Below are 26,802 nucleotides of genomic sequence, written 5' to 3'. Positions count from 1 at the left end.
AAACCTGGCAACTGTTTGCTTGTATAAACAGAATCCCATTCACCCTGGATCGTAATGAAGCGGAGGCAGGGTAATGCCCATGTTTAACGTTGCCATGGATTTAGTGGATTACAAAGTGGAGTCCCGGTTTTATTTTAAACTTTTATGAATACAATTTGGCAAACCGGAACCATTACGAGTACACACACTTAGCTATTTACAACTCCTGTCACATTCACTGTATGCTGATGTATGAAAAAAAACCAACAACTTCCACTTTACTGCCTAAATTAAAGCGCACACTGATTCTCAGGGACAGTCTGGAGTAATAAGCTGATAAAGTTTAATTTAGTTACTATGGTTATGGGACAAATTATATCCTAAATTAGAAATAATTCATAATGAATTTAACAACAAAACTATATTACCACTGCGGGAACTTCCCTGGTAGGACTTTTGGAAGAACAAAGTGCAGTTTCCACTGCAGTGAGCAGAGTCTAAATAAAGCTCCCAGGACAATATTTCAGCTAGCAAATGGCCCTTGCCCTGGGGGCTAGTGCTTTCCTAAAGAACAAGAACTTTGAGATTGGCCATGTTAGTGCTGAACATTTCAGGTGGAGGGAATTTTTCCCAGTCAGACGAATAAGTCTTACATTCACAGGTCATCTGAACTTATCAGAAGAGCTCTGAACATTTCGAGGAAGCTTGTAGTCTCTTTGGAAGACAGTTAATGGACTAAATGTCTGCAGCAGTTTTTGTTTGAATATGACTTCTGTACCATTTCCATGTCTCATAATTTGACTGAGTTATGTTGGTGAGAAGGAACATGCTTCTCAAACTGGAGGGCTATAATTAATAATAGTTGTTTGAGGTAATAAATATCAGGCCACATCAGTGTACCAGTGCACAATCATTTCTCTTTTTCTCTTTTTCTTCGGCACTCACAATTACCACTTTTTGTAATTCAGGAAAATTAATATCAAATTCCATTAATAAAAAAGATTGCAATATAAAGAGGTATCCAAGGACGACAAGAGTTTAAGCTTACCCAGAATTCCCCCTGCTGAAATGTCCTTGAGCGGGACACTCAAAGCCTACCAGCTCAAGGAATTATGTTTTGACATCCGACCTGGCTTGAACAGGGGTCGGCATAAAGAGAATTTCTCTCCCTGGATAAACAATTTCTTATCCAAATAAATCTGTTTGGATCCACAGCATGAATATTCTTCAGGAGGATGCTTGCACCCTATTTTTCAAATGTGGGCCATAACCTGACTGCCCCAGCACCAAACTATAGATCCAGACAAGGGGATTCAGTTTTACAAGAGTCCCTAAAATAGGATATATTGAAGGGATTTATATTCTGTATCAATTCATGAATATTCTTGAGCAAGATTTAGGGGCACAGGCTTCAGAAGAAAAACATCTTTGCTATCTTGGCAATCTTTGCTACAACATTCCTCCTTTGACTGTCAGCTTGAAAAGGGGGCAGAAATAATCAGAGACGATTGAACTGCCCTCGATCAAATATTCAGCCTTGTCGTCATGCTCGTGCAGGGCCCATTTGAAGTTTTAATTGAGGTGACTGGTTCACTCAGCGCTGAGCTTCTTCTGTCTTCATTAAGTAAAATGCAGCTGATGCTGAATACTGACGAGGCTGTGTGGGAGGACAACGGCTAGCAGACGCCGTCCCAGAAGTGTCTCCTCTCTGAACTCTAAAAGCTCCGCAGAGACCCATGTGTTGCATGGCGAGGACATTTTTGGTGTGCAGATGTTGTACTTCATTTTGCTTTAAGCCCTCAGAGAGAGCACAATTATACGATGGAGGTCGGGTGCTAAGTTAGAAATATGACCTGTGGAGCGGTCTGAGAGGACATGGATTTCCAAGGAGGGCACGGAACAGCATGTCTAATGCATTTTTAGAAATGTAGTGTTAAAATGTTAAGAAAAAAACCGTGAGCAGAAAATAAAATGATAAAGGAAGAACATTTGATGCTGGTTTCTTTCATCTTGCCTCCATCTATTGATCCTGAACTTGTACTGACATTAGTGATGGCCTTTCAAATGGAAATATTGTATTGATCAGTAATGACATTTGAGCCACTTGCTATCTCCCAGGGAGCCATTTCGTCGATATCCAGTGATCTTTTGATCCAATCCGTCAATTCAAGATATTTAATGCATCTCATCATTGATCTTTAAATTATCTCTGCATTAACCAGATGGAGCTCAACAGGTTTGGAGTAGGGTTTCCTATTCATCAAGCTACATTTTAGACAACCAAATGTCAGTTCAGTCATTTTCCTAAATATATAGCCTGTATTGATTTAATTAAATTCTAAACGTAAGCTAAAAGAATAAGTATTCTTATGACTGCATGTGTCCTTTTCAGCTTTCCTTATTGTTGGGAACCTCAAAATCTCTAGATGCTGAAACTTTCCACATAAGTGAGTGGGTGGTTATGCAAAATGGAATCCTGATGGGTGAGATAAGACTCAGATGCAACCACTCAATATACATTAACAGGCTTTGTACAAAAGTAAAGATACAAACAAGTTGACACAAAGTAATGATTTAAAAATGATTGATTTATGCAGCAAAAAAATAGTCCCTCACATTTGATGAGTGGTAGCACTACTATATGGCAATCATTTTCTTGTCAGTCTAAAATCGAGCCGAATCAACATTAAACTGAACATTCTAATTTACAGTTACACCTTAGCATTAGCTCCTTCAGAGTTATAAATCAAATTAAACTTAACATTTCCATTCACTGCAAAGTCTAAATATAAGCGTTCTTCTGTTGCCGTTTTTAACAGATGCAGAAAATAATAGGAGCCACTAAATAAATAAAGGCCTGTCTGTAGAATCAATACCAGAAACATTAAGTGTGTGGTCTAGCAGTCTTGGGGAATTGTCTAGTCTGTGTGATCAGAGGATTGTGATGCAAGAAATCAGTCGGAACGGTCCTTATGTGTGTGGTCTCCCACAGTTTTGGCAACCCTAACATTATATACTACTTTTCATTGTTGTTGGTGATATCTGTTATTCTTGTGCGAGACACACATTGCCCTCACATACATGATTTTTTAAAGCAACAGAGTACAAAAGGTGGACAAAATCCCCCCCCCCCCCTCTTTTTAGATAACCAAGGTTAAAACTTGGATAAGGTTTCAGACGCCTGTTAGGTGGTTGTTGGGATTCAGGGGAGTGGTATTGATGGATGTCGTTTAAGGATGCCAGGGCTTGCATAACTAGTTGTTGTGTGTTGATGTGTGTGAGACAGATTGAGCGTGTTATAGGCAAAGGAAAGCGTGACAGAAAAGAGGGACATATTTCTTACCAACAACTTTACTATTTATGTCCCCTTGTCTCCTGAGCTTTAATGGACAATAATGAATCATTCAAATCCACTTGTGTGTTTAAGCGTGTTTGTGTGTGCTTGTGCATCACAATGCATCAGTTAGAAAGGGAGGAGGCGTGTGGTCCTGAGGCCTCATGAATTAGATCTTATTTTCTGTCTGATTACACAGTGACAGGACAGAGGGTGTCCAGAGTATTTGCACGCAATGGGCCCACGAGCCTTTTGCTTTCAGGCTTCAATGCCATGGAGTTAAATTGTTGTAGGGACAGAGGATGACTCACCATATCAGAGCTACTCTGCATTTGTCCCTAAAGGATGAGTCTTCCAGGTTTATATTTAAATTTTGTTATGTTTTATACATAGAGTTCTTTTTGTTAGAGCTTTGTGGGCGGCTTTAATATCAGACTTATAATGCTAATGCAGAAATACTCCATATTGTACAGCTGATAATCCTACAATAAACACAATAAAGTCAACATATTTAACCTCATGAGGTCCGACCTATCACTCAAAATGAAAATAGCTATGTTTACATGAGCACCATAATGGGAATGGCAGCCCGATCAGATCAGAAAAAAATGTTTCAAGTAGTCACTTCATTTAGAAAATACTGGTTGGGGTTCAATTATTCCTACCACGTATGTCTGCCACACTTCATGAGTTCCTGCTTTTGTTGGAATTGACAGTAACTTTGCGGAAGTCAACTAAATGGGTCTACAGTATCAAACATATCTTTTTTCCCAACAGAGACTTAAAATGAACTCTGAATTGTTGAACATCTCAAAGGTCAAAAACTGGAAAAAAGATGAATACAGAATCCAAAGTTACAAACGTGAGAAGGGAGGAGGATATATTCTCTGGCATACAGCCAAGGGCGTGTGGAGGAGCAATATGTGGAGGAGTGTCGCGACAGCTTTTCTTTTTGAAAACTTTATTTGTAACACATTATGATGACACCAACACCAACAGATGGTAAGAGCTGCTTCTTTTTCTGCAACATTAGACTGCCGGACCAAGTCCTCCCATGTCCAAATGGTTTTATCCTGATTAAAGGTTTCACATCAGATCACTTTAGCATCCATGTAAAGAGTGAAGTTTAAGTCTCTAATCAGAATGATTTTAAATCAGACTGAAGAAAAACTGCATCATAGCTAATGCAAAGATTGTGGACGACATGTACAACAAAGTGCCAATGATCTTTTGATATTTCTGCGCATAGAGAAAGTTTGGCATGATAGAGGCAGAAAAGGACACAATAGTTCACTTAATGGAAAAGCCATGGTAAAGTAAAGTCACACAATGTGAGAATCACTCTGTTAAAAAGCTGATTACTTTATAAAACACATCCTGGTCCACAGCATTTGATTCCAGAGACACAACCATGGATGTAATTACTCACTGTTGTTATTAACTCTACATAACGTTATCAGGTGAAAGTTTAATTTATTTCAAACTGATAAAATCAGTTTCCAACCCATCCATAATAACATTCATATCAGAAAACAACAGCTTCGGGTAGGAATGAGATGTAATACGCTGACATGTAATTGCACTGTCAGGGATTACAAATAATTAAAGTGATTCTGCTTCTGTTGGAGACAAATGTTTAACCACACAGCCTTCAGTGCAGAGGGTCAGATCAGTAAATGTACGGGTGTATGGGTGTACAAATACCAACGTTTTTGTGTGTATTATGAGCACTATTCAAAGTTTTATTCTAAATTTAGGCCAGAAATGACACATTAAAAGTACTCTTACAATGCTCAGATGTATCGTTAAAATGTTTAAACCAACTACCACTTTTTTAAATCCCAAGATACGCTCATTTAACTTTTCTGTGTGTGTATTTACCGGCTATTGCTTTTTACAAATTTGATTGTCCTGCAGGTGATCAGGTGTTTAAATAATCTTTGATTCAAAACATCACAGTCTCAAGTCTTCACAGTAAATAACACCTTGGCTGAGCTCCATCCATTTTCAAGTTATTGACTTTTCATGTCAACCTGCCCAAGGGATTAATGGAGCAAAATAAACTGCAAAAGAGTGGCACAAAAGGCTTCTGACACCGTTTGCTTTGGAATGGAAATCTATGTGTGGCTTTCAATGAGAAAAAAGTCCCTTGGCGACTGTACCCTATCCACTCCCATTTCATGCTTTGTCAACTCCCAGATGGAGTCATTCAAGACGGGGGAAGGACTCAAAGACAGCAATGTGATGACTTGACATCCGGAAGCAACAGGGAGGAAGTTTAGAACAGATTTACCACACTGACCCCAGAGACCTCACTTAGATAGATGTTGGCCTCTACCTGGTGCAGCCGAGCAGAATGTAAATGAGATGATGCACCTGCACTTATCACAAAATCTGCAATGCCAATCATTTACAACAACCAGCCCCGAGAAGCCATGACCTCAATCCAGCTCACTTTAGAAACAAAACTGTAAATATGGAAATTCTGGAGCATGGTAAGTGAGCCTTACAAAACTTCTATAACGATTAACCAAAAACAAAAAAGGCTGTCCATATATTTTGGTATCAAATGGTCCCATAACACCCCTGCTGGCTGCAGAAAGAACCCAAACTGTAACAAGGCATTCAGAGAAAATCTAATAAAGTGCTTATATCTTTAAATACACTGTATCATCATTAAATTATTGAAGATTGAACATCCAGCCATCCCCAGAGACCTCTGGGGGTCCACCAGTTCATGGCGTTTTAGCCTGAGATTAAATGAAAGTAAAAGTTGATCAATATTTCGCTGCACAGGCTGCTGGAAGAGTCTTCCATTTAACATTTCATCTGCTGACATGATCCTGCTTTTTAAACTTCACCTCGAAATCCATTTTATAGATTGCCTTCCATAGCAGTTAGTGTCTTTTGTCATACCATCACTGAACCTAATGATGCCATTTTATAGATTTTTTGTGTTAACTGTTATAGTTACAATACACTCCTCGCGTCAGCTTTATTTTCTCTCACTAAATGTTTTTGGTGATTATATTGTGGCTTCATTCTTAACATGCTGCTACTTTTATGATAACGTACGTCCTTTGGGTTTATGATTTCTGTCTTCTGGGAAGCTTTTTTTAACCCATATTACCCCCATAAAAATGACTATTATTACTGTCGTGCTCACTCTTGCAGTTCAGTCGCACACTCATGGTGTGTTAGGCATCAATATTTCAGGCTAATTAATAAGTCTTTGAGAGTAGGGTTATTGCTGGTGTGGCCTGTGTGCTACTCGTGTCCAATTGGATTAGGTGCAGGACCTGCTGATGAATCCATTATGTGTCCATCCATTGATGGAACAAAATGCATACATGTTCTCTGTAAAAGGTCAAGAGCAGCCATGCTACAGAGCTGAATGATTAATTCAATAGGATCTAGCCCTCTGCACCTAAAGGTTACATACAGAGCATCATGCTACAACACCACTGACCACTGCAAAAAGAAACAGGTGAACTATAGCTACATGCTAATTATAGGTTAGAAAGGCCAAAACAAGCAGACCTGGTAACATTAAATGAGAGTATGCTTGCTATGAATACCATACACCGGCTTAAGCAGCAGAGGATACACACCGAAAGACTCAACACGGAGATGCAAGATTCATGTTGATCGTGTATTCAGGTGAGGTCAAATACATTTGACCCTGGACTGCTAAAGCACTTAATGGCGCTGCTTCCTGGAAGGTATCTAACCATGGCTAAACGAAAAAACGTTTTAAAAGTTTTATTCTTGTCAACCAACCTAAGTTGCATTCTTATAACCTAAATAATTGCCAACTTGCCTGCAAAGCATGACTTTTTACCAATCTGTGTCATGATGTTGTCTTGGCATGCTTTTGATCAGTTAGGTGCAATTAATGCACAAGATATTCCAGTCTATCAGGTTTATACCACTGCAGTAGGTAAAACTGAAGCCTGCATGTGATTACTATTTACAGTGAAACTGGGACCCCACCACGAAAAGAAAAACAGGCACTTCCCAGGGGAAACAGAACGTTGATAGTTTGTTTTTAACAGCCAAATCTCTTCTGAGGAATATAATGAATTAATACAAATGTCACTGTTTGCCATCATACCTGGAGGTACAGTACGTAAGGTGGCAAACAGAATGAGAAGAGTAAGGAAGCTGGAGGGATATTTCTTAAGGCATTTTAAGCCATGTCAGGACATAGTCTGACTTCTTCCTTTGTCTGTTACAGAAGAAAAACTTTGTGGCACACAGAAATTGAGCCATTGTACCACAGGGTACATGATGAAAGGCAGGAGCATGTTTTTTATTTATAATTTATATTACTTTTTCATTACTTTTTAGATTGTTTTTTGTATTTTAACAAAAAAAATCTCTTCAGGATCACTTAGTGTGAAACATGTAGTTCACTTTTTGAGGTAAGAGCCTGTGTATCAGGCATGCAGGGCAACATGTGTTGCTAAGCTGCACTCTAATCCAGCATTAGCCTGCTTGGCTGGAGCTCCTCTCCTCCAGCAAGAGAACATTCTGCATCCCACAATCATCTATTCAGTGAGCATATATATATATATATAGATATATATATATATAGATATATATATATATACCCCAAATGCTCCCACTCTCCCTCCTCCTATCTCTGGGTGATGAATGACACCCATCACAGAGCAGTTAGCTAATCATTCTCCATTAATCTGCCATCACAGCTCAAACTGCTCCCAACTCGGAGCCCTGTCGACTCTCTTTCACAACCCTGCACAACCCATCCACCATCGAACACACCGCCACGAGAGGGGCAGAAACGCAGCGACATCAGAAGCCAGAGCAGAAATGGTGTCACTATGGTAACGGGCAGAGTGACAGAGAAATCCATGCTTACGTAATTAGGCAGTTAGGGGAAATTGGAAGAAGTGGCAATCACTCTTCACTTTGAAACATCACAAGCTGTGCGATGTATATATGATGGGTAGACAATCATGACATTTCTAGAAATAATTGTTTTACACAGCCGTGGGTCATTGTGTATATTTTTTGACACAAAACTGGACGCACTAAATCAATAATTTATAAACTGCACACATAGTGTCATCATTTTCTTTAATAGACTCTTACTAATTTGCAGCAGAATCAGAAGTTAATTTGCATTTGTACCCAGCTTGCAGCATTTTCTGAGCTGTTCTCTTTACAGTTCTATTTAGTGCAAAATGCAAATAAGCAGAATCCCTTTGCTGCACAGCACAACAGAATCCAGAGGAGAGTATGAACAGCTGAGCCATCTATTGTTAATCAACAGAGGTGGCAAAAGTATATGCATTCTTAAATAAGTACAAGGACAGATCTATGCGAAGAAAAAGGCTCTGGGAGATTTATAAAAAGCGTGTTCACTATTGTAAAGTTAAAAAATGCATGCTTTGAAATGAACTCATGGCATAAAGAAAGAGAGCAGCAAGACTGACTCATCATTGGTTAATTCTTTGAAAACTTAAAAAATGAACCAGCCTATTCTAACTTAAGGTATTTTGTATTTTTTGAAAGTTATGAACATTACTTTTGCTGAAATGAACTATACTTGATACTATCTGCGGTGTTGGTTGGTTTACCTTAATTTATGTTGAGGTTCTCAGGCAACATACCCCTCAACCAGTCCTGTAACACAGCTAAAGCCTATATGTTGCTGTTTGTAGTTGCTTTGAGTCTGTTTTCTTCAATTTGATCACACCTTGTGTATTTTGCATCTCTTGGTAGTTTATGTTCTTTTCCTCCTCTCATCTTAATAATAATACATTTATTTATATAGCGCTTTTCAAAAACACAAAGACACTGTACAATTGTTAAAATCAATACAAGCAAAGAACACACTTCAAACAAAACAAAACAACAGTACAATCACAAATTAAAAGCTAACTTAAAAATGTGAGTTTTTAATAGATATTTGAATGTTGAAGGATTAGAGCAGTTTTGGATATGAGTGGGGAGAGAGTTCCAGAGGGTGGGGGCGGCTATGGAGAAAGCTCTATCCCCCCAGGTTCAGTGCTTGGTTCTGTGAGGTGGAGACAGGAGGTTGGCATGTGAGGAACGCAGGTTACGGGAAGGAGTGTGATGGTGGAGGAGGTCACTGAGGTAGGAAGAGGCCTGGTGGTGGAGGGCTTTGTGGGTGAGGAGGAGGATTTTAAACTGTATGCGGTAGGGGACGGGAAGCCAATGAAGATGCTGGAGGACGGGGTTGATGTCGGTGAAGGGAGCGGGTGCAGGTGAGGAGGCGTGCAGAAGAGATCTGAATGTATTCCAGTTTATGGAAGACTTTGGAAGATGTGCCGTAAAGATGCTGGATCTTCTTTTCTCTACTGGCAATTAACCACCAATTTGAACTTGTGTGCTCCCTAAATAAATTGACAGGAATAAATATCCTTTATGTTGTTTACTGACGCAATGAGAAACTAATGCTTTTGCCATGTTGAAAACAGGAAGAGGTGAAATCCTAAATCTTATAACAGTGCCCTGACTATTTTCTGAGGATTAGTTTGATGAAACGTGTGATCGAGTTGTACTAGGTGTCTCTCTCGCTATTCAGGATGACTAATCGTTGTGAAGGGGTTTCCACCAATCAGAATCAAGTGTTTGAAATGACCTGCTGTAATTGAAAGGTTAAGACTTGATGCTTTTTCTATGATTAATGTTGAGAAAAGGTAAGAGTGAAGATTGAGCAGGTTTTGGTGTTCAAGGTTTGTATCTTACAGTGAGTAAATCTAATTTGTTAAATGTCCCTAAAGTGACAAAACAAAGAAAGTGAAGGAGTATGTTGTAGAACGTGTACTCACTCTGCCAGCTCCTCAAGGCTCCTGTATACATCATCCTCATTCACAGCTGTGTCCTCTGATGGAAAGGGCCTGTAACACAAACAAACACACACACACAGAGGGAGTGAGGTTACAAAACATTTTATTACTGCACACACTGAAGTGTCCCGGGCAGAAAAATAACCAGTTGAAAAACAACGTGTTCTATCTGCCAGGCTGTCACTCTTAGATCCGTCACTTCAGCTGCTCGACAGCAGGATGAATTCAGCAGAGGAGCACATCAGTCACAAACAACATTGTCAAAACACATCAACACACTGCTGCTGACACATAAAAGACATGGCATCTTTCTCACTGCAAACTTTCTCTGCAATCCAGGGAGGAGAAAACACATTTTTTTCCCTCCTCAGATGGATGACCAGGTTTCTTATAAATCCTCTCAGGGGGTTTGGGCAGCTTTCAAGGACCTTTAGGGACAATGTGGAGCAATATGAAATATTGAAGAGGACAAGTTTAGAGCTGTCATTGCATTCTTTACACAACAAATGTCACCTCCACTACTAACATGCACATTTTGTTAGGGAAATAATGGTTATGAGACCAAATTCCTGACAGAAGAGCATCAATGAAATAATTCATTAACAGCAAACTCATCCTGATCCCCATCTTAAATGTCCTCTTTCTGCTCACACTGCATCAACAAACACAAATTCCCCGGGAAGTGGCAGAGCGTAAAAATGAAAGACAAATCAATAAGTTCATTAAACCAGCTGGATTTATTTCTCATCTTTTAAAATATATCTGCTTCCTGCAAACATCGTTCTGGAGTGCATGATTAGATCGTGCCTGCCCGACCGTGTTTATTATGTTCATGTTTTTTTTTCATTCACGAAAGCTGATTGCTACAAATTACACCCTATTAGCGTGACGGCGTACACAATTGAAGCTCATTAAAACGAGTGAGGTCAAGATTGGCACTAATCACAAAACACGCTAAGGCTACCAAATTGGATAAACTCTGTAATATTAAAATGTATTCAGAGGATTCAAGATTTGAAAGATATTTCCTGAGTCAATCCTAGTCTCCTTTCAATCTGTAGAGATGGTAGAATATGAACGATGAGTTAGGATTGAGATAAGTAGAATGTATTGGTCCGGCTTTTAAAGTACCTACATGCCCTGATCTTCAGACATTCCTCGGCCTGAGGAATCTGTTGTTATTTTTCAGGCCTGCATGTTTGTCATCACTGTGACAGCAGCATTCTGCTTTTACCCTCCTTTCCTCCAGCAATAAATCCCACACAAAGCAGAAGCCAGTGGTGGTTTCTGCAACAGTAAACGGCTCTGCAATTTTGACCTTGACTCCCTCTCTATAATGTAACTACTGAACACATGATTTGTTTTCCTACTGTCAAAGAGCCACTGGACACACACACACACACACACACACACACACACACACACACACACACACACACACACACACACACACACACACACACACACACACACACACACACACACACACACACACACACACACACACACACACACACACACACAAAGAACTGTGGGAGTAAGTGGAAGGGGGTTTTCAGGTTCATGGCTAAAGATTAGAGCGAGCCTTGCCAATGTCTTTGATTTTTAAGCAGATCAAACACTCCTCTGGGAAATTTTGATGAACTTGTTTTGTTCTCAACAACAAATTAAGCCAACACTCTTCAAGCATGAGATTTGTGTACAATTAAGAGAACATATCATGTTGGTCTCATCTGTTTGTTCTGTACAAAGAGGTTAGTATTAAACCCACCTTACTGATAACCAGATTAATAAGTAATTCCAGGGTCTACAACAATTCCTCTGGAGTTATAAAAGTCTGGATTTGACTTGCCGTAGTCCACAATGATGTGGATGGTCAGCCAGAGTAATCACACAGAGAATAACCCAACACTCAAAAAATAAAACTGAAACATTATTTAGTCTCTGTTTACCAGAAATGTCAAGAAAGAAGCCAAACCAACGACATTAAGGGACTCCTCAATATGCCTGGAATGCATAATTTAGTCAACCAGCCACATTACCCATAATGCAATGCGAGACACACCACAGTCAAAAACAGACAGATTTAACAACTGCTGTGCTTTTATATGAAATTTGCAGGAAAAGTGAAAAATCAAGAACAATTTCTGCATCAAAACTGAACATTTAAAAAATTAATGTTGTTATGAGAAATTGTTTAATATGGTTTCAACTTATCACTAACCAATTTAGTGCTATAAGTAAATGTGCATTTTTTTAAAGCAGATACCAAAAATAAATAGTTACATGCTCATGATGGCCAAATGGATAAGATCACCAGTATCAACAGAAAAACTTGTAATAGAAATTCCACCAGTATGTAGGATGAAGTCTGTTTTGGGGGGTCTCAGAGGAAAAAGGTTCCAACTGTGTCCCTGTGTGAAGACTTCCATTACGTTCAACAAGTTGCAGTTTCTATACAGCTCTACTGAAATGCCTATTTAATCAGCACTGCACTTTTCCCTGGTTATTTGTTTTCATCTTTTCTTTTCTTGTGTTTTGGTGCTAATGCTAGCTGTGGCTAATGAACATTTTTCAGGTGACATAAAAGATGTATTGAGTTAAGATTTGAGCATTTTTTCATCCTCTTGCAAGTTGCAATCTTATCACCCTCCTTTAAAATAGTGACAAAGATCCACATGGTGACGCTATTTTATCTATCTCATCAGCTTATTTAGGCTGTGCTTGTTCTTCTCTGTTTGCAGTGGTGGACAGTAACAAAGTAAATTTAATCGAGTAGGGTATATAAGTACACTTTTTGAGTATCTGTACTTTACTTGATTATTATTTCTGGAGGGAACTTGTTATTTTTACTCCACTACATTCAGAAGACAATTATTGTACTTTTTACTCCAGTACATTTCTATCAGTGCTCTAGTTACTCACTACTTTTGCTTTGAAGTCAGCTCATGAATTTCCTTCTCTTTTCTGAAATCTGATCTCTAGGACAGTAAAATGTGTTTGTGTAGTTGTGCTTGTCTCAGTGGTTTAGTCGTACCTGTATATTGTGTGTCTCCACAGTTGAACGTGGAGCAAACACAGAGCACATTTCACTCAGATCAGGCAGTTAATGTAGAGGTGGTAATGATGGCTATAATTCCCCACTTGAGCACCCATGGCCGTATCTTCAGCCCGTGTTTGAGGTTTTAGAAATAAAGAATGATCGTATCATTTGAAATGTTCTCCCACTCTGCCCAAACAAACAAACATTCACTGTCCAACCTGAGAAAGTGTGTTGAGCTACGTAACATTTGTTTAATTCCAGAAGAACATTTCAAACTAAGTTGTCTGTGCTTGGAGTAACTTAGCTGCTGTTTTATTCCATGGTATAGTTTTTAGAGATTTCAAGTAATGGTTTCTAAATAAACATAATGTTACAGAATGTACTCCTGTATTCTTGACTGCACTCAAGTATTTCTTAAAATATCTCAAAACGTTGTATTTTCACAATACATAAGTATTTTTAAAAGCAAGTACTTCAGTACTTTAACTCAAGTAATATTCTGACAGAACAACTTTCACTTGTATTGAAATAATATTGGACCTGGAGTATCTATACTTTAACTTAAGTAATGAAGCTGTGTACTTAGTCCACCACTGTCTGTAATCACAATTAAAAACCCCTCCTGTACCACAATATGTTATCAGACTGCTATATATATATATATATATTTATATATATATATATATATATATATATCTTTCATCCCTGATTAATTATATATAACAGATTAAGAGACCTGTATCAGGAAGCAGCTGGGCTATGTCTGTTTCATTAATTTGCATTCAAAACAGTATGTATGATCTCCATTGTTATGTTGATTTGTATTTATTTTATAACTGTGGTCATCCTAAGCGTAAAGAGAACACAGGGGATGTTACAGCAGGAAACAGAGTGTGTCCGTGTGTCGTAGCTGACTGCATGTGATCTGTGAGATGATACTGACAGTTCAGATGTCCTAAGCCCTCATTATTTCCCCTGTCCTGTCAGCGCTCTGCTTTGAAATCCTTTGACTCTGTTTTATCCTAAAATATAATCAGACAACTGAGACACTTTATTATGAGATCACTTCTGCGTAGAGGGCCAACAGCAGTGACCTGTTGGTGTAGAAAGGCCACACACACACAGAAGTGAAAGCTATAGTGCCTGTACTTCACTTTCAAGTCATGTATGTAAGTGTGTGTGTGTGTGTGTGTGTGTGTGTGTGTGTGTGTGTGTGTGTGTGTGTGTGTGTGTGTGTGTGTGTGTGTGTGTGTGTGTGTGTGTGAGTGAGTGAGTGGGTGTGTGTGTCAAGATGAGTGTAGCTGTGTGACACCACCAATTAGCCTCTGTGTAATTAAAACAGTGGTCACACAGAAGAGTGTGTCAGCCATCGAGTTAATGAATGCTCAGCTAGATTGTCAAAGGTCAGCTGGTCACCCTGAAGCATGTGCATGAGCGCGTGCACACACACACACACACACACACACACACACACACACACACACACACACACACACACACACACACACACACACACACACACACACACACACACACACACACACACACACACACACACACACACACACACAAATATGCAAAGATTCCTGCAAACCCAGCCTTCTTTAAGTCATCTCTGATTTATTAACTTGGCTAATTCCTGCATTTTTAAGCTAACAGCATCATTAAAACACCTGTATGTTTAAGAGCTAATTACACTTACAAATAATAATAGAGAAAAACAGCCTCCTCTAATTTATGCAACTTACTCGCTCACTGTTATGAACAGAAACTCAGCATTGAAGGTGGATCCTCCAGAGCGTAATAACACACCCACATCTGGCGGCCCCCCTACAATGAAATGTGCATTATATTATAAGTTATTAATGGAGTCCCGCAGGGCAAAATTTAATTACGTAGTAGTTTGGGGAGATATCTATCACCTCAGTGTTGTTTTGCAGAGCCAAGCACGGCCCAGTGCTGCCGTTTTCATTTTGGCTAAATGATACAACCAGGTGTAATTGAACTATGTTTATAATTTCATCAGAACCCCGATGATGAGGCGTCTCTAGGCTTTTCAATAATGCTCTATTGTCTTCCCTGCAAGCGTGCAAACACATGCTGTTCAGCGCTTTACGATGTGCTGAAAGCTGGAGCGGATGCTGTGGTGCTTGCAAAGTTTGTTCTACAAAGTTTTTTTTGTTTCAAGTTTATTGCCTTTCTTTGCTCATGTGTTTTACATGCTGTATATTAAACAGGGGGAAATGTGTCTGTTTAAATCGTTTTTAAAGGTGTTTGACTGAAAGTTGAAGTACATGGTCATACACCCATGACTGAAGGAGTTATTTTCAGAGGCAGAGTTATGGCCCTTTTCGCCATCATTGTGTTGTTATTGGGTTTTTTTTGAGTGATTTATCTGCATTTTTCTTCATTTTTCTTGTGTTGCTTTTACTTTTTGCACTCTGCTGATAACATTGGGTGTCTGGTTTGTGTGCTCTGTAAATAATACTCTCGAAATTCTGCAATAATTAAGCTACACAAATCAGACGTAAATGTGAAGTGGTTCAGATTAATTGATCTGTCTTAATTTGATACCTTACTGAGAGATTCTTTTCATAACCACTGACTTGCGTATGCATTAAATATGGTTTTGATTTACACCAGGGGTTAAATAAGGCATGTAAAGATAATTTAGAATCACTCCATAAAAAATCTATGGATTAATCTTATTTTGATTTTACCTGGATGTGCATCTCAGAGGGTTTTTCATTTAATATCCTCCAAAAATTTCAAGGGAACCTGTAGGAAGTCATTATGAAACCACAGAGCTGTTAAATAAAGCATTACCTGTTTTTATGATCTGCTGTGTTGGGCAGAGGAGGATTTGAGAGGCACATGAGAAATTGGAGGAGTGTGTTTGTTTGTATTTCGATCTCTTATGAGGTTTCATTTAACTGAAATAAAGATTAAAACAACCTTGAGAGGGTTTGGCCAGGGATGAAAAAAATGGTTAAATAAATCTTCTTAGGCTTTCTGTGTTTACAAAAAGTTAACAACACAACACTGAAAAATATCTAACTTTTCAATCCATGAAACGAAGACATTGGTCAACTCCTTCATCTGCTCTGCTGCACCTGAACCCCTTCCTCCTCATGTCACCTGTCTTCACTTGTTATAACCTGGCCTGTTGTTTTCTAATTTCCTTGTCCAATGTCTTATTTCTTCTTTCCTGTTCTTTCAGCCAATGCAGCATAAAGGGAATTGTTGGCACATGTGTGCTGGACAAAGCCGCAGTGAGCCAGTCTCATTGATCAACTGTTGTCAAACAGCACAACAACAGTGTAGTCGTTAGGTGTGAGTGCAGCTCGTATTGCCAGCGTTGGTAGCAGTTTCATGTCCCAGGATACGGCTGTATTTCTGCCCGGGTCGATAAATTGCTGGAGCTCGAGCCAACTAGTGCACTTTGCTGCTTATTGTACCATGCTTGTCCATAAAGCCTTCTGTTTCCCCTTTAAACCTGGAAATACAGTTCTATTTCACAGCAGCTTTTGCCTGGGGACGGCTGTGTGTGTGCAACATGTGAGTGAGGGACTCTGCCTCTGCATGTGTAAGTTATATCCACAATGTTTAAGTGTGAAATTAACACATTCACAATGTGTGCAAATCTGCATGAGTGATGTAATGCAGAGGCTTAAAAGGTGCAGTGCAGATCATTTAACATCTTTTGGCGGAACAGACATGGTAGAATTGGAATATAATATCCATAAGTATGTTTAAATTAGGGTATGACAAGAGTGTTGCTATAGCCTGTGGTGAGCTGTGTGCCCCTTTTACAGAGGCAATGGTCCTCAAGTGGGCAGCCCAGGTTCCACTCCAGGCTGTGATCCTTTTTCCTGCATGTCCTCAATCTCTCCCCCAGTATCCTGCTCTATCCACTGTCCTGTCCTCTAAGAATAAAGGCCTTGAAACCAATACATATATTAAATTAGCATATAATCGACTGAATCATACAAATTGTTTCATTTTTGTTTCCTTAGAATTTTATATCTTGATAGGTGTGGGTCCTCTTCCATGGAGGCTGCAATCTTGCACCTCCGTAGCACAGAATGGACAAACTATAACATAGGTGTTTTAGTATATAGTGAGTGCACTGGTTAAAAGATAAAGAAGAAGTGGGTTGTTGTGTGCAAAATAATTTGACTGATAAACTCTTGTGATAAATAAATAAGAAAAATGAGGACCAAACTGATCATGCATCACAGGTACTTCCTGTCAACAAAGGTCACCGTCTGTCAGCAAAGGGAGGCGTGAGTAAGTGAGCATTTAAAACTAGAATCTGGCTGCTAGATATCACTAAATATTCCCATTTCTACACACTGTAGCTTTAAGAAGAAAAGCTAGGACGCAGTGCAAGAAAGTGCAAACAGTGTTAATACTTCAGCTGCTTGTTCCATTCCTCCACAGATTTGAAGCACACACACTGCACGTCTGTTTGTTTAAGTTAGTGCAAAAAAGAGAGTAAATATCTCTATAACTGTACGGTAAAAAGCTTGGAGCTGAAGAAAAGGGTAAAAAATGAAATAATAATGAAATAAATCAAAATCCAGTCCCAAACTTAAGATGCCACCATTTAGATGGTCTGACATCAGCCTAATTACTACGTAAAAATGTCCAAAAAAAATGTGTAGTCACATATTGGTAAAGCTATATCTCAACTAACAATCAAAAATCATTCTTGGGGATATATACCAGACATATGATGGTGCACAACAGAAGGATTTTGAAAAGCCATCATTCTCGTAACCCCTCACAACCTTTCTCCTCATCTGCTCTTTGCTCTTTGCTCTCGATGCTGAGCCGACGTCTGTCAAACTCTTCCCCCCCTGATTCCCCCACCCCGGCCCAAACATTATAACAGCAGGGATCAATGATGCTGAACTAGGACAGTGAAGCTTAGAAAAGTTAAAGGTTACTGAGGGGGTTAGCTGAGGACAGTAAAGATAAGCAGTGGTAAGGAAGGGGTAAAAAAAACAACAGGAGAGACCACGACGGGTTTATACTGAAGATAAGCTGTGAGAAACATGAGGTCAGGTCTGGGGTCACAGAGGAACAGGAACATGACGCCTCAACACAAAGAGGATTTACAGTTTAAGATGCAAAGAGTGATGGCTGAGATCAACTTTTGCTTTTGATTGACAGTTTTTGTGATAAGAGAATGATGGATGTAGAAAAGGTGGTATGATCGCTTCAAGAAGTGGAGACAGTAATCTACAATAGGGTGGAAGGTTGGAAACCAAAGTTGGAAACAAGGCTTCAATCAGTGAAACAAAAGCTGTACATACAAGAGCAACATTGCCTAAAAGATGAAACGGGGCAAGAAAAGAGCCAAATGAATAGAAACAATCAAACCAAGCTTTTTCAGATCTAATATTAATGTGTTTCGTTAGCTTGACATCTTCAATTCAACACTAAACTGCTAATTTCGATGCAGTTTCATTGATACAGATACCAATACAGATATCAATACCAATACCAATACTGATACTATTAATTAAAATAAATAGGCAGTAATAAATTACTATTAAAAAACAGAAGGCACAGTGGTGGTAACTGTCTAGTATAAAGTGACGTGTGACAGAGTCAAAGTAAAGATTATCCAGGATCAATCACAGTATGTGGTGGAACAGGGGCTGTAAGGGGTCACTCTGCCGTGGAGGGGGTTGTAGAAATAATCAGCATTACAAAACTATTACTTGAAAGCAAATCACATGACAAAAGCAGAGCCTTATTATTATAGAAGCTGTATTTTGCTGTGTTCATATCACCAATAAAACCCCAATTCTCTTTGTAATACAGCTTTCAAATAAGGACAATGGATTACTGCAAACTCTACAATATTTCCTTATGAGATATGATGTGCTTTGGTGGTAAAAGTAGTATGATAATAGAAGCATCAAGTACAATCAAAGTCTGTGATATTTGTACTTGGTAGGACACACAGTCGTTATGTTGCTACAGGTGATAATAGTGGTACCTGCACCTGAATATGCTCTGCCTCCCTGGAAATTACTCTGCTGTGTTTTCTGATGTAAAGCGGGTGGTGCAGTGGGTGCGTAAGAAGACTTCTTTCTGCCTGTCTTCAGCCTCTTTGTAACTCTTCCGATAAGTCGTTTTAGGTGATAGACAAATTACATGTGTCGGAACTCTGGGAAACTGTATTTTCACAAACTGTGCGTTCAGCAGTATTTTTCTCTGTATTTGAAAAATGGCATCACGCTATGCTGTGCTTTCACTCTGATTTGTTCAGAAAGTCGAAGAAGGGTTGTGTGGGTGGATGTGCAACTGGCTTTGTTGTTTCTTATGTCTGTTTTGGTCCTCACAGTCAAATTTACCAGGAAGAAAACAGAGTGGTCTCTGCAATGACAGGAAACGATTTGACAACAGCTAGAAGAGAAGCAGTGATAGATAGTATATGGTTTCAATACGCCCATCCCTAGTTTTGAGACATTTAAAAAGTCACTCACACATCATTTTGTAAATGTAAATGAATTAGGGAAATAATATATCCATATGGAGAAGAAAAAGGCAAAATCTGTGTGTTCTTTGTATATCTTACTCTGTATCCAGTGCACTGTACTTCTGAATGTGCAGAGTGTGTAATACAAAGCTCTCATTTCAAACTGGGGCTGGAATGCTGTCAGACAGACAGATACATACTGTCAGCTATCAATGTCTGATACAGTGAACAGACATCAGGGGCATGATCAATGGGCCTCCACAGAATGTCAATGGACATGCCTGTGGTGATGTTACTCAGACTTTTAACACAATGAGAAGCTCTCTGGCCGTTTTAAAACTCAATGGGTGGATTGATGTGGTGTCTGAACTTTTATGATTTGAGAGCATTGAGTAAGGGCCTGAGCATTTAGACCTTCACTCTGAGAAACTACAGCTTAGAAAGATAATTTGACTCACTGTTTAAATATATGTTCCTCTTAATTAGCTTCTCACAGGATCATTACACTAATTTTGTGCACTGATCTTGGCCCTGCTTGCTTCATTATGTCCCAATTTATTTTTCTTCTGTCTGTAAAACTTTTGAGAAATGGAATCACTGGAGTATCCCTCTGAAGATGTAGGGACACACAATGTATCCTGTCAGCTCTGATGATGAAACAAAAACAGCATGAATATATTTTGTTTCATCTGCTGGCTATTGTTGGAAATCTTCAAGACAAGAGGTGACCTTTTTATTCCTGGAATGTTTCCTGTTTTTCCCAATTTTCATTTGAGCAGAGAAGATCAAAGCTCAAATCTGAAATCGAGTAAAGGAGCGGAGCACCTGTTTCCTCTAACTGTTTGGGCTGAGCGTTTGCCAACTGAGCCATCTCATTTTATTAAATGCAGGAAAGTAACACGATGCAAGAAAAGACCTTGAAGGTTTGCTGTTTCATGACTCACTTCTCGAAGCATCTGGCAAGACATCATCCAGGATCCTCGGGGCACAGAGCTCGCACCTGCTTGTGAGTTTCAGTTTCAGAATACAATGTCACTTTGGTTTTCGCATGTTGTTCTTTGTCTGCCTGATATTGATTTGTTTTTTTTAGAGTTATATTTTCATAGAATCCTACTACTCGGTTTCATTATAAATTGAGACGAATAAAAATTAAAACAAACAAAAAGAAATCCCATCATGCTTGTTGCAGTTTTACAAGATTTTCCTTTTGGGATGTTTTGTTTTTCATGTTTCTTATTTTGGTTCTAATCCTATTCTGAGAGGTAAAATAGGGGTAGTATCATACCTACTATCCTAAGAGGTAATATTTGTAACACAGAAAGAAGAAATAGAGCATGGAGATTGTGTTTTTCTATAAACTACTTACATCTATTGTACAGTGTGTGTTTGAATGAAGTACATGTGTTGTCAGGCCTGTAGATAGCTGACAGGGGCCTTGATGTGAGACAGAAGAGGTCTGACAGGTCCTTGAACCGTTGAAAGAAGCTCACCTTGCCCTGAGCAGAATTACCAAGAAGCGGTGTGAGGAGAGCTTTTAGAAAGGCCAAATAGGTCAATGAACGATTATATAGTGTAAGTGTTTTGCTTGATAGCAACATCCTGTTCATACTAGATCAGTCAGTGCATCGCCTCAGACTTCATAACACGTGTCCCCAATTCATTCCCTCAGCCTGTCATGAACGTAGTTACAAAGAGACTAATGCTCGCAGCGCTACCATCTTTGATCATAGCTCTGAAACAGAATAAGGCCTGAAAAGTCATCCATCCTTTCCTTAGGTAATGGCATGAACAGTTAGCAAATGGGCTCCAAAGATTGCAGGCATCTCACACACTATACCATATAAACCTCTGCACATCTGTGTTAGCAGGGCACAGAGTCAGATTGAGGACCAGATTTGCATAATAACACATGAGCCTACAAGATCTGCTCTCTGTTGCCCTGAATTGTGTCTGAGTTGTGTTAGTTAGATTGAGGATACACACCATTTTAAAGCTATAGCCTTAGCCTGCAGATATGCTAGATCTGTTGTTAAACCTCTGCCCAGTAGGCTAACATTGGTGTTTGTTTTGTCAAACCATGTTGACAAAAACCCTGTCACTGCTGCTGGCTGACAGATTACACCCAGTTTAAACAAACAGAGCAGACCTACTGGGACCTGGATCAAGCTGCAGGGGGGGACACAGTGCAGCCTTAGGCATGGGAATTTGGCACTGATTGAATCAAAGTGAATATATATTTAATGGTAAGAATGAACTTTGTCGATATCCCTACAAGTCAGCGGTTAAGTATCCAACCTGACATCACTGAAAATCAGAATCTAACAGTAAGTCTCATTGTTTCAGGGTAGGCTCTTAACAGATCTCTAGTAGGAGTAGGAGGAAAACTCACAGCTAAAAGACGATGGTATTAGTGCTTAGTGGTTTTAGGCAATGATGAACATGTTATAAATATTAAAACTGGATTGAACAAAACAGGAATACTTCTAATAAGGAAAGGTGAAACATACAATTTTTCATCAACAGAAACAGAAAGTTTTTGTTGTATAAAATGAATACATTTTATAATGATCATTAATCAGTTATTAGTCAGCTAATTTTGGCCTGAGATTACTTTGAAATACAAATCCAATGTTGTCTCATTCCCTTGAGACAGTTTAGTTCATCATACCATTTAATAACCTTAATCAATATTTCCTTGAACACACCTAGTCTCAAATTTGACCTTACTTAATAAGGTCTTACTTCATTGATCCCTGTAAGGTCAACTCTGAAGCAGGATTAAAGGTCAGAGTTACCTTCAGGCCTAAAAGGAAATCAGTGTTATGTTGTGGGACAGTAGAGGGTGACACAGGAGGGGATTTTCACTCCTGTCCCATCACACTCCTACAGAAAAAAATCTTGTCACGTCCCAACCCCGGGCCAGAGTAAAAAAAAAAATTCCTGTCCGTCACACACCAAGTGAAATGATTCCCGCTCCCATTCAGTGAAATGACTCCCGCTCCTGTACCGCTCCCATTTTTTTTCTTCTTTTATTCTTTAGGCAATACATACCTCAAAGAACAAAGGGTACATAAAAGCATTACCTTCACAATTCACATACTGTACCTGAGTTTTAGAAAACTAAGACCCGTCAGCACTTCACATCAGAAAACCTGTTCCTTTTTGCATTATTTGCAGACGCAACACAGACGTGCTCCTCCGCCTGCAGCGCACTGATCAGCTGTTTAGGTCTGCAGCTTCAAAGTCATAAAAATACAACTAAACTTAATTATGAGGGATTCTGACCGTGCCGATGTCAAGCTGTTTACTGTGGACACACATGGACACCTTCATGAGTGGAATTTACAGAGGAAAAGGTAACTTAATGCACCGGTGGAAGAAAAGGATAAACTTCAGAGCCAAACTGGAGAGCAGGAGAGATTCCCACGTTACCTGGTAGAGCAGGTGAGCTTATGTTCACAGTTTACACACAATGAACCGAGAAAACTTCTTGCTGTCACAAGTGACTTAACAACGGTCCCTCTAGACCTTTCCGCTCCTGTCTGCTCCCATTAACTTTTTTATCCTGTACCGTCCCAATAAGGTGATTAATAGCAAATTTGACTCCCATCCCACGGGAATCCAGTGACCCGTGGGATTCCCGAAAAAATGTCAGCCTCTATGGCACACTTTGGTGGTCAGGTGTTTGTCCCTTTAAAGTACTTGCACAAGGGATGCAAACATCAAATGCAAGAAGCCACGTGATCTCAGTCTAAACCTTTAAGTTAGTCTCAAAATGACCAAAAGCCACAAGCGTACTGTGATGGAAACGGGGAAGAAACTGAGGGTAATGCTTGCGGAAGGTCCTTAATGTGGCCCCAAAAAAAACACGAGTGCACACAGTGCCATACCAATGTTGACAAATGCATCGCAGACCACCTCTGTATGAGGCCTGAGAGATTGGATCTCAATACACCCTCAGGAAGTACTGGGTGCATATTATTAGCCAGTACTAGGCTGTCCATTTGTGATCTGATCACCCAGGATTTTGCAGACCCAGGTACCATGTAATAACAGGGCCTGCCACTTCATCATGTTAGCAGAGACAGATGAGATAGGGCTTTAAAAGCAAAAAAATGAGTAGGGCACACGCTTGAACTTTGTCTCAGTGTTGAAATGTTATTTCTTAAAATTGCAGACATGAAAATTGTAACTCTACGGGGGAATTATGACACTCTTGTAGACTTTTTTTGGATTCTGTCAAGGCACTCAGAAAATGTGGCCATGGGGCTAGCTCCCGCCAACAGGCCCAGTACTGTACTGTACTTATCAGCAGTGAGTGAATCATATCTGCTTTGCTTGGAAATCAGGCATAAGCATTATATCATAAATAACACTCTCCGCTCTCAACTCTGATCAACAGTTTAAGACTTTAATTCTGCAAAATAGTTGTATCCAATCAATATTCTGACTGCTGAGATTAAAGTAACACAGAATGAAGGAGTCCAGAGTGTGATTGACACTGTGGTCAAATGAGTCTTGATTTTGACACCTCATCGCAGAGTGGTCAGTGCGGACAGGCTCTGAATTAACAAGCAGTCAGCAGGTTGTGTTGTTTTTATTAACAGCGAGGGACATACTCTTTCTCTCTCTCCGTGTCACACACACTCACTCTCTTTCTTCTCTCTTCATTTCTTGGCACTGCTCCTAATGACTGTGCTCCATCAACTCATAGCTCAGACAGATAAAGTGGCTTTTTATGTGGCGCCGGTGAGCCACCAAGCTCCAAGCAGATTGAGCAAATGAAGAGAAATCAGAGGCCCGTTTCCAGGCCTGATACACGGGGCGAAGGATTCTCACAGCTTCGCTATTATCTGTGAAAAATGACTACCTTGGCAAATAATGTAAAACTCTAACCCAGACAGCAGTGCGTATGATGTACTACATTTCTACTTCTAAAGTGTGCTGCAGCACTGTTTGAGTGACAGATGGAAATGTGTTGTGGATTATTTTGTGCAAGATAGCAGCGGCTAAAAGCTGCAGTTAATTACCTAAAAATGTAAATTGATTCTTAAATGAGCAGCAGATGTTAATAGCACCTCCATTTCAATATAGGCCTACATGCAAATGTGTAATGCATTCATCCAAATGGTTTCTCTGACACCGATACTCTTGAGTGCTTTGGCTGTTCATGTAATAAATGAGACACATACCTGATTCCTTTGATTTGTGCAATGCTGTGGTGAGAGATCCTTGACAGAGCGGAGATTACCTGCAATAAACAAAGACATAAACAGTTACAACACAATCAACTTCTCCCTTGTTTACCATTTTATTTGCATACTAATTTTTAATTAGTTATGTGTATATCTTGTCTCTCCACCTTAATGTTTCAGTTATACGGTTACTTTTCTGGGACCGGTATTATTTTATGCAGACATCAGGATTAATAAACACTTTGGAGACACTAATGAAGACCGGAAAAAACAAACAAGACAGTGACAAAATAATCAGAAGACAGAAATAATCAGGATAAGAAAAAGTAAATAAATTAAGCTGCAACAAGCTACTAAAAGATAAACAACCAATTATCAACAACAGTGGTATCTTAAAATAACAATAATGTTTATGGATAAAATTACAAGGCAATAATCACTTAATCATTACTTGAAGGGAAGCTAAAAACAAATCTTTAAAGACAACAATCAAGTTTAAAAGCAACTTCAAATAAACAGTCACAGAGAATAATCGGCTGTAAAGGTGCAACAAAGATCAACAATCAATCAATCATTAAAGCAGCGAAAAACTGCAAAACAACAATCAACCTTCAAAACAACAACAAAAGAAACAGCCAACTGTAGTAATTTAGAATTGTAAACAAAAGTAATTGAACATATCTCAAAGATAAACAGTCTGAGGTAACTACCAACAACAAAATAAATACATTACACCATAAAGGGTTTGTTATTATTCTGCACCAAATGTGCAGTTAGAAGAAAATATGCTAAATATGTCCCGAGTGTTCAATGTTCCTCAACGACCATTAGAAAGTGTTACATGTATGTTTCTCAGCAACCCCTGAGGCATATGCAACATCACACAGGACTGTGGGTAAACATAATGCAGGCCACCATGTTAATGTCGACATCCAAAGACATGTGGTGCAAAGTCACGGATGGACGGGTACGGCTTTGGTTAGATTACACAACAACAACACGCACATACATGTAGTCACACACTCGCACATGTCTGTTTTCTCTTTCCTACCCTGGATGTAGTTTAATTTTTTTACTTTCACACTTTCCCTTTCAACTTTTTTTTTAAGTTGAAGGTTAAATCTGGGCCTGTATCTAAACTGATTTAGCGCCACTCTGGAGTCACACACAAGTGGGCTTATGGTGGAGGACTGCAGATGGCAAGCTTCCAGAGTCTACAGAGGCTAATTCATGAAGACGAGGGAACTACAAACCCACCACACACACACACACACAAACACACACACACACAGAAAAAGAAACCCTGTCTTCTTTGCCTCATTACCCACTCCTGGGTGTATTTGGGCTTACAACGCTGTGGCAATGCCAGATGTCTCCTCAACAGGGAGGAGAAAATTGTTATCTCAACCCCTCTTCCCTGGCAGGTGTGTCATCCAGAGCCTCTCATCAAACACCCTCTTCTCTAAACACACAATGCAACAATGACAGAGCTTGTAGCATTTAACTCTGAAGATGAGGCAGTGATAATGGTTGTTGTGAAGTCCTCACACTGAAGCACTCTTGACCAAAGCCTTTCAATCTCTCTATTCATGTTGTTCTCATGTTTAAAATAAGGAGTCATAGAGAGTAGAGGGATTACATGGACTACTGTTACTGAGTGGGTATACATCACATTCATTTACACCTAACCACTCTACAGGGGGAAACCTCGAAGGGGCTATTGCTCGACAGGATGATAAGGGGTTATTCCTCTGTGTTGCTAAAGACCCGTGTAATAGGCAGCCGTGTTCATGCCTAATGGCTCCAATATGGGGCCAGTCTACCATTACACACCTCCTTTACGCATATTCTAACTGCACTTAGCAGATAGAGACCAAAGAGGAAATAAAGACAGGGGGGAGAGAGAAGAAGAA

The 26,802-nt window shown here is 39.4% G+C and overlaps 1 protein-coding gene across 5 annotated transcripts in view; it reads right to left on the bottom strand.

The window, feature by feature from the left end:
* The window catches only part of vav2 (vav 2 guanine nucleotide exchange factor), a 256,669-nt gene that overhangs the window by 49,321 nt on the left and 180,546 nt on the right, over window positions 1-26,802 (bottom strand). For all 5 annotated transcript variants that reach the window (XM_034709776.1, XM_034709778.1, XM_034709777.1 and 2 more), the window contains exons 3-4: window positions 24,887-24,945; window positions 10,138-10,206 (exon numbers count right to left, since the gene is read on the bottom strand). In XM_034709776.1, coding sequence (XP_034565667.1) covers window positions 10,138-10,206; window positions 24,887-24,945 — 128 coding nt within the window. The remainder of the gene's footprint in view (window positions 1-10,137; window positions 10,207-24,886; window positions 24,946-26,802) is intronic.

This window comes from Notolabrus celidotus, chromosome 19 (assembly GCF_009762535.1).
Source record: "Notolabrus celidotus isolate fNotCel1 chromosome 19, fNotCel1.pri, whole genome shotgun sequence".
Taxonomy (NCBI): Eukaryota; Metazoa; Chordata; class Actinopteri; order Labriformes; family Labridae; genus Notolabrus; species Notolabrus celidotus.
Note: the sequence above shows the minus strand (reverse complement) of the source record. Positions and strands in the feature narration are given on the sequence as shown.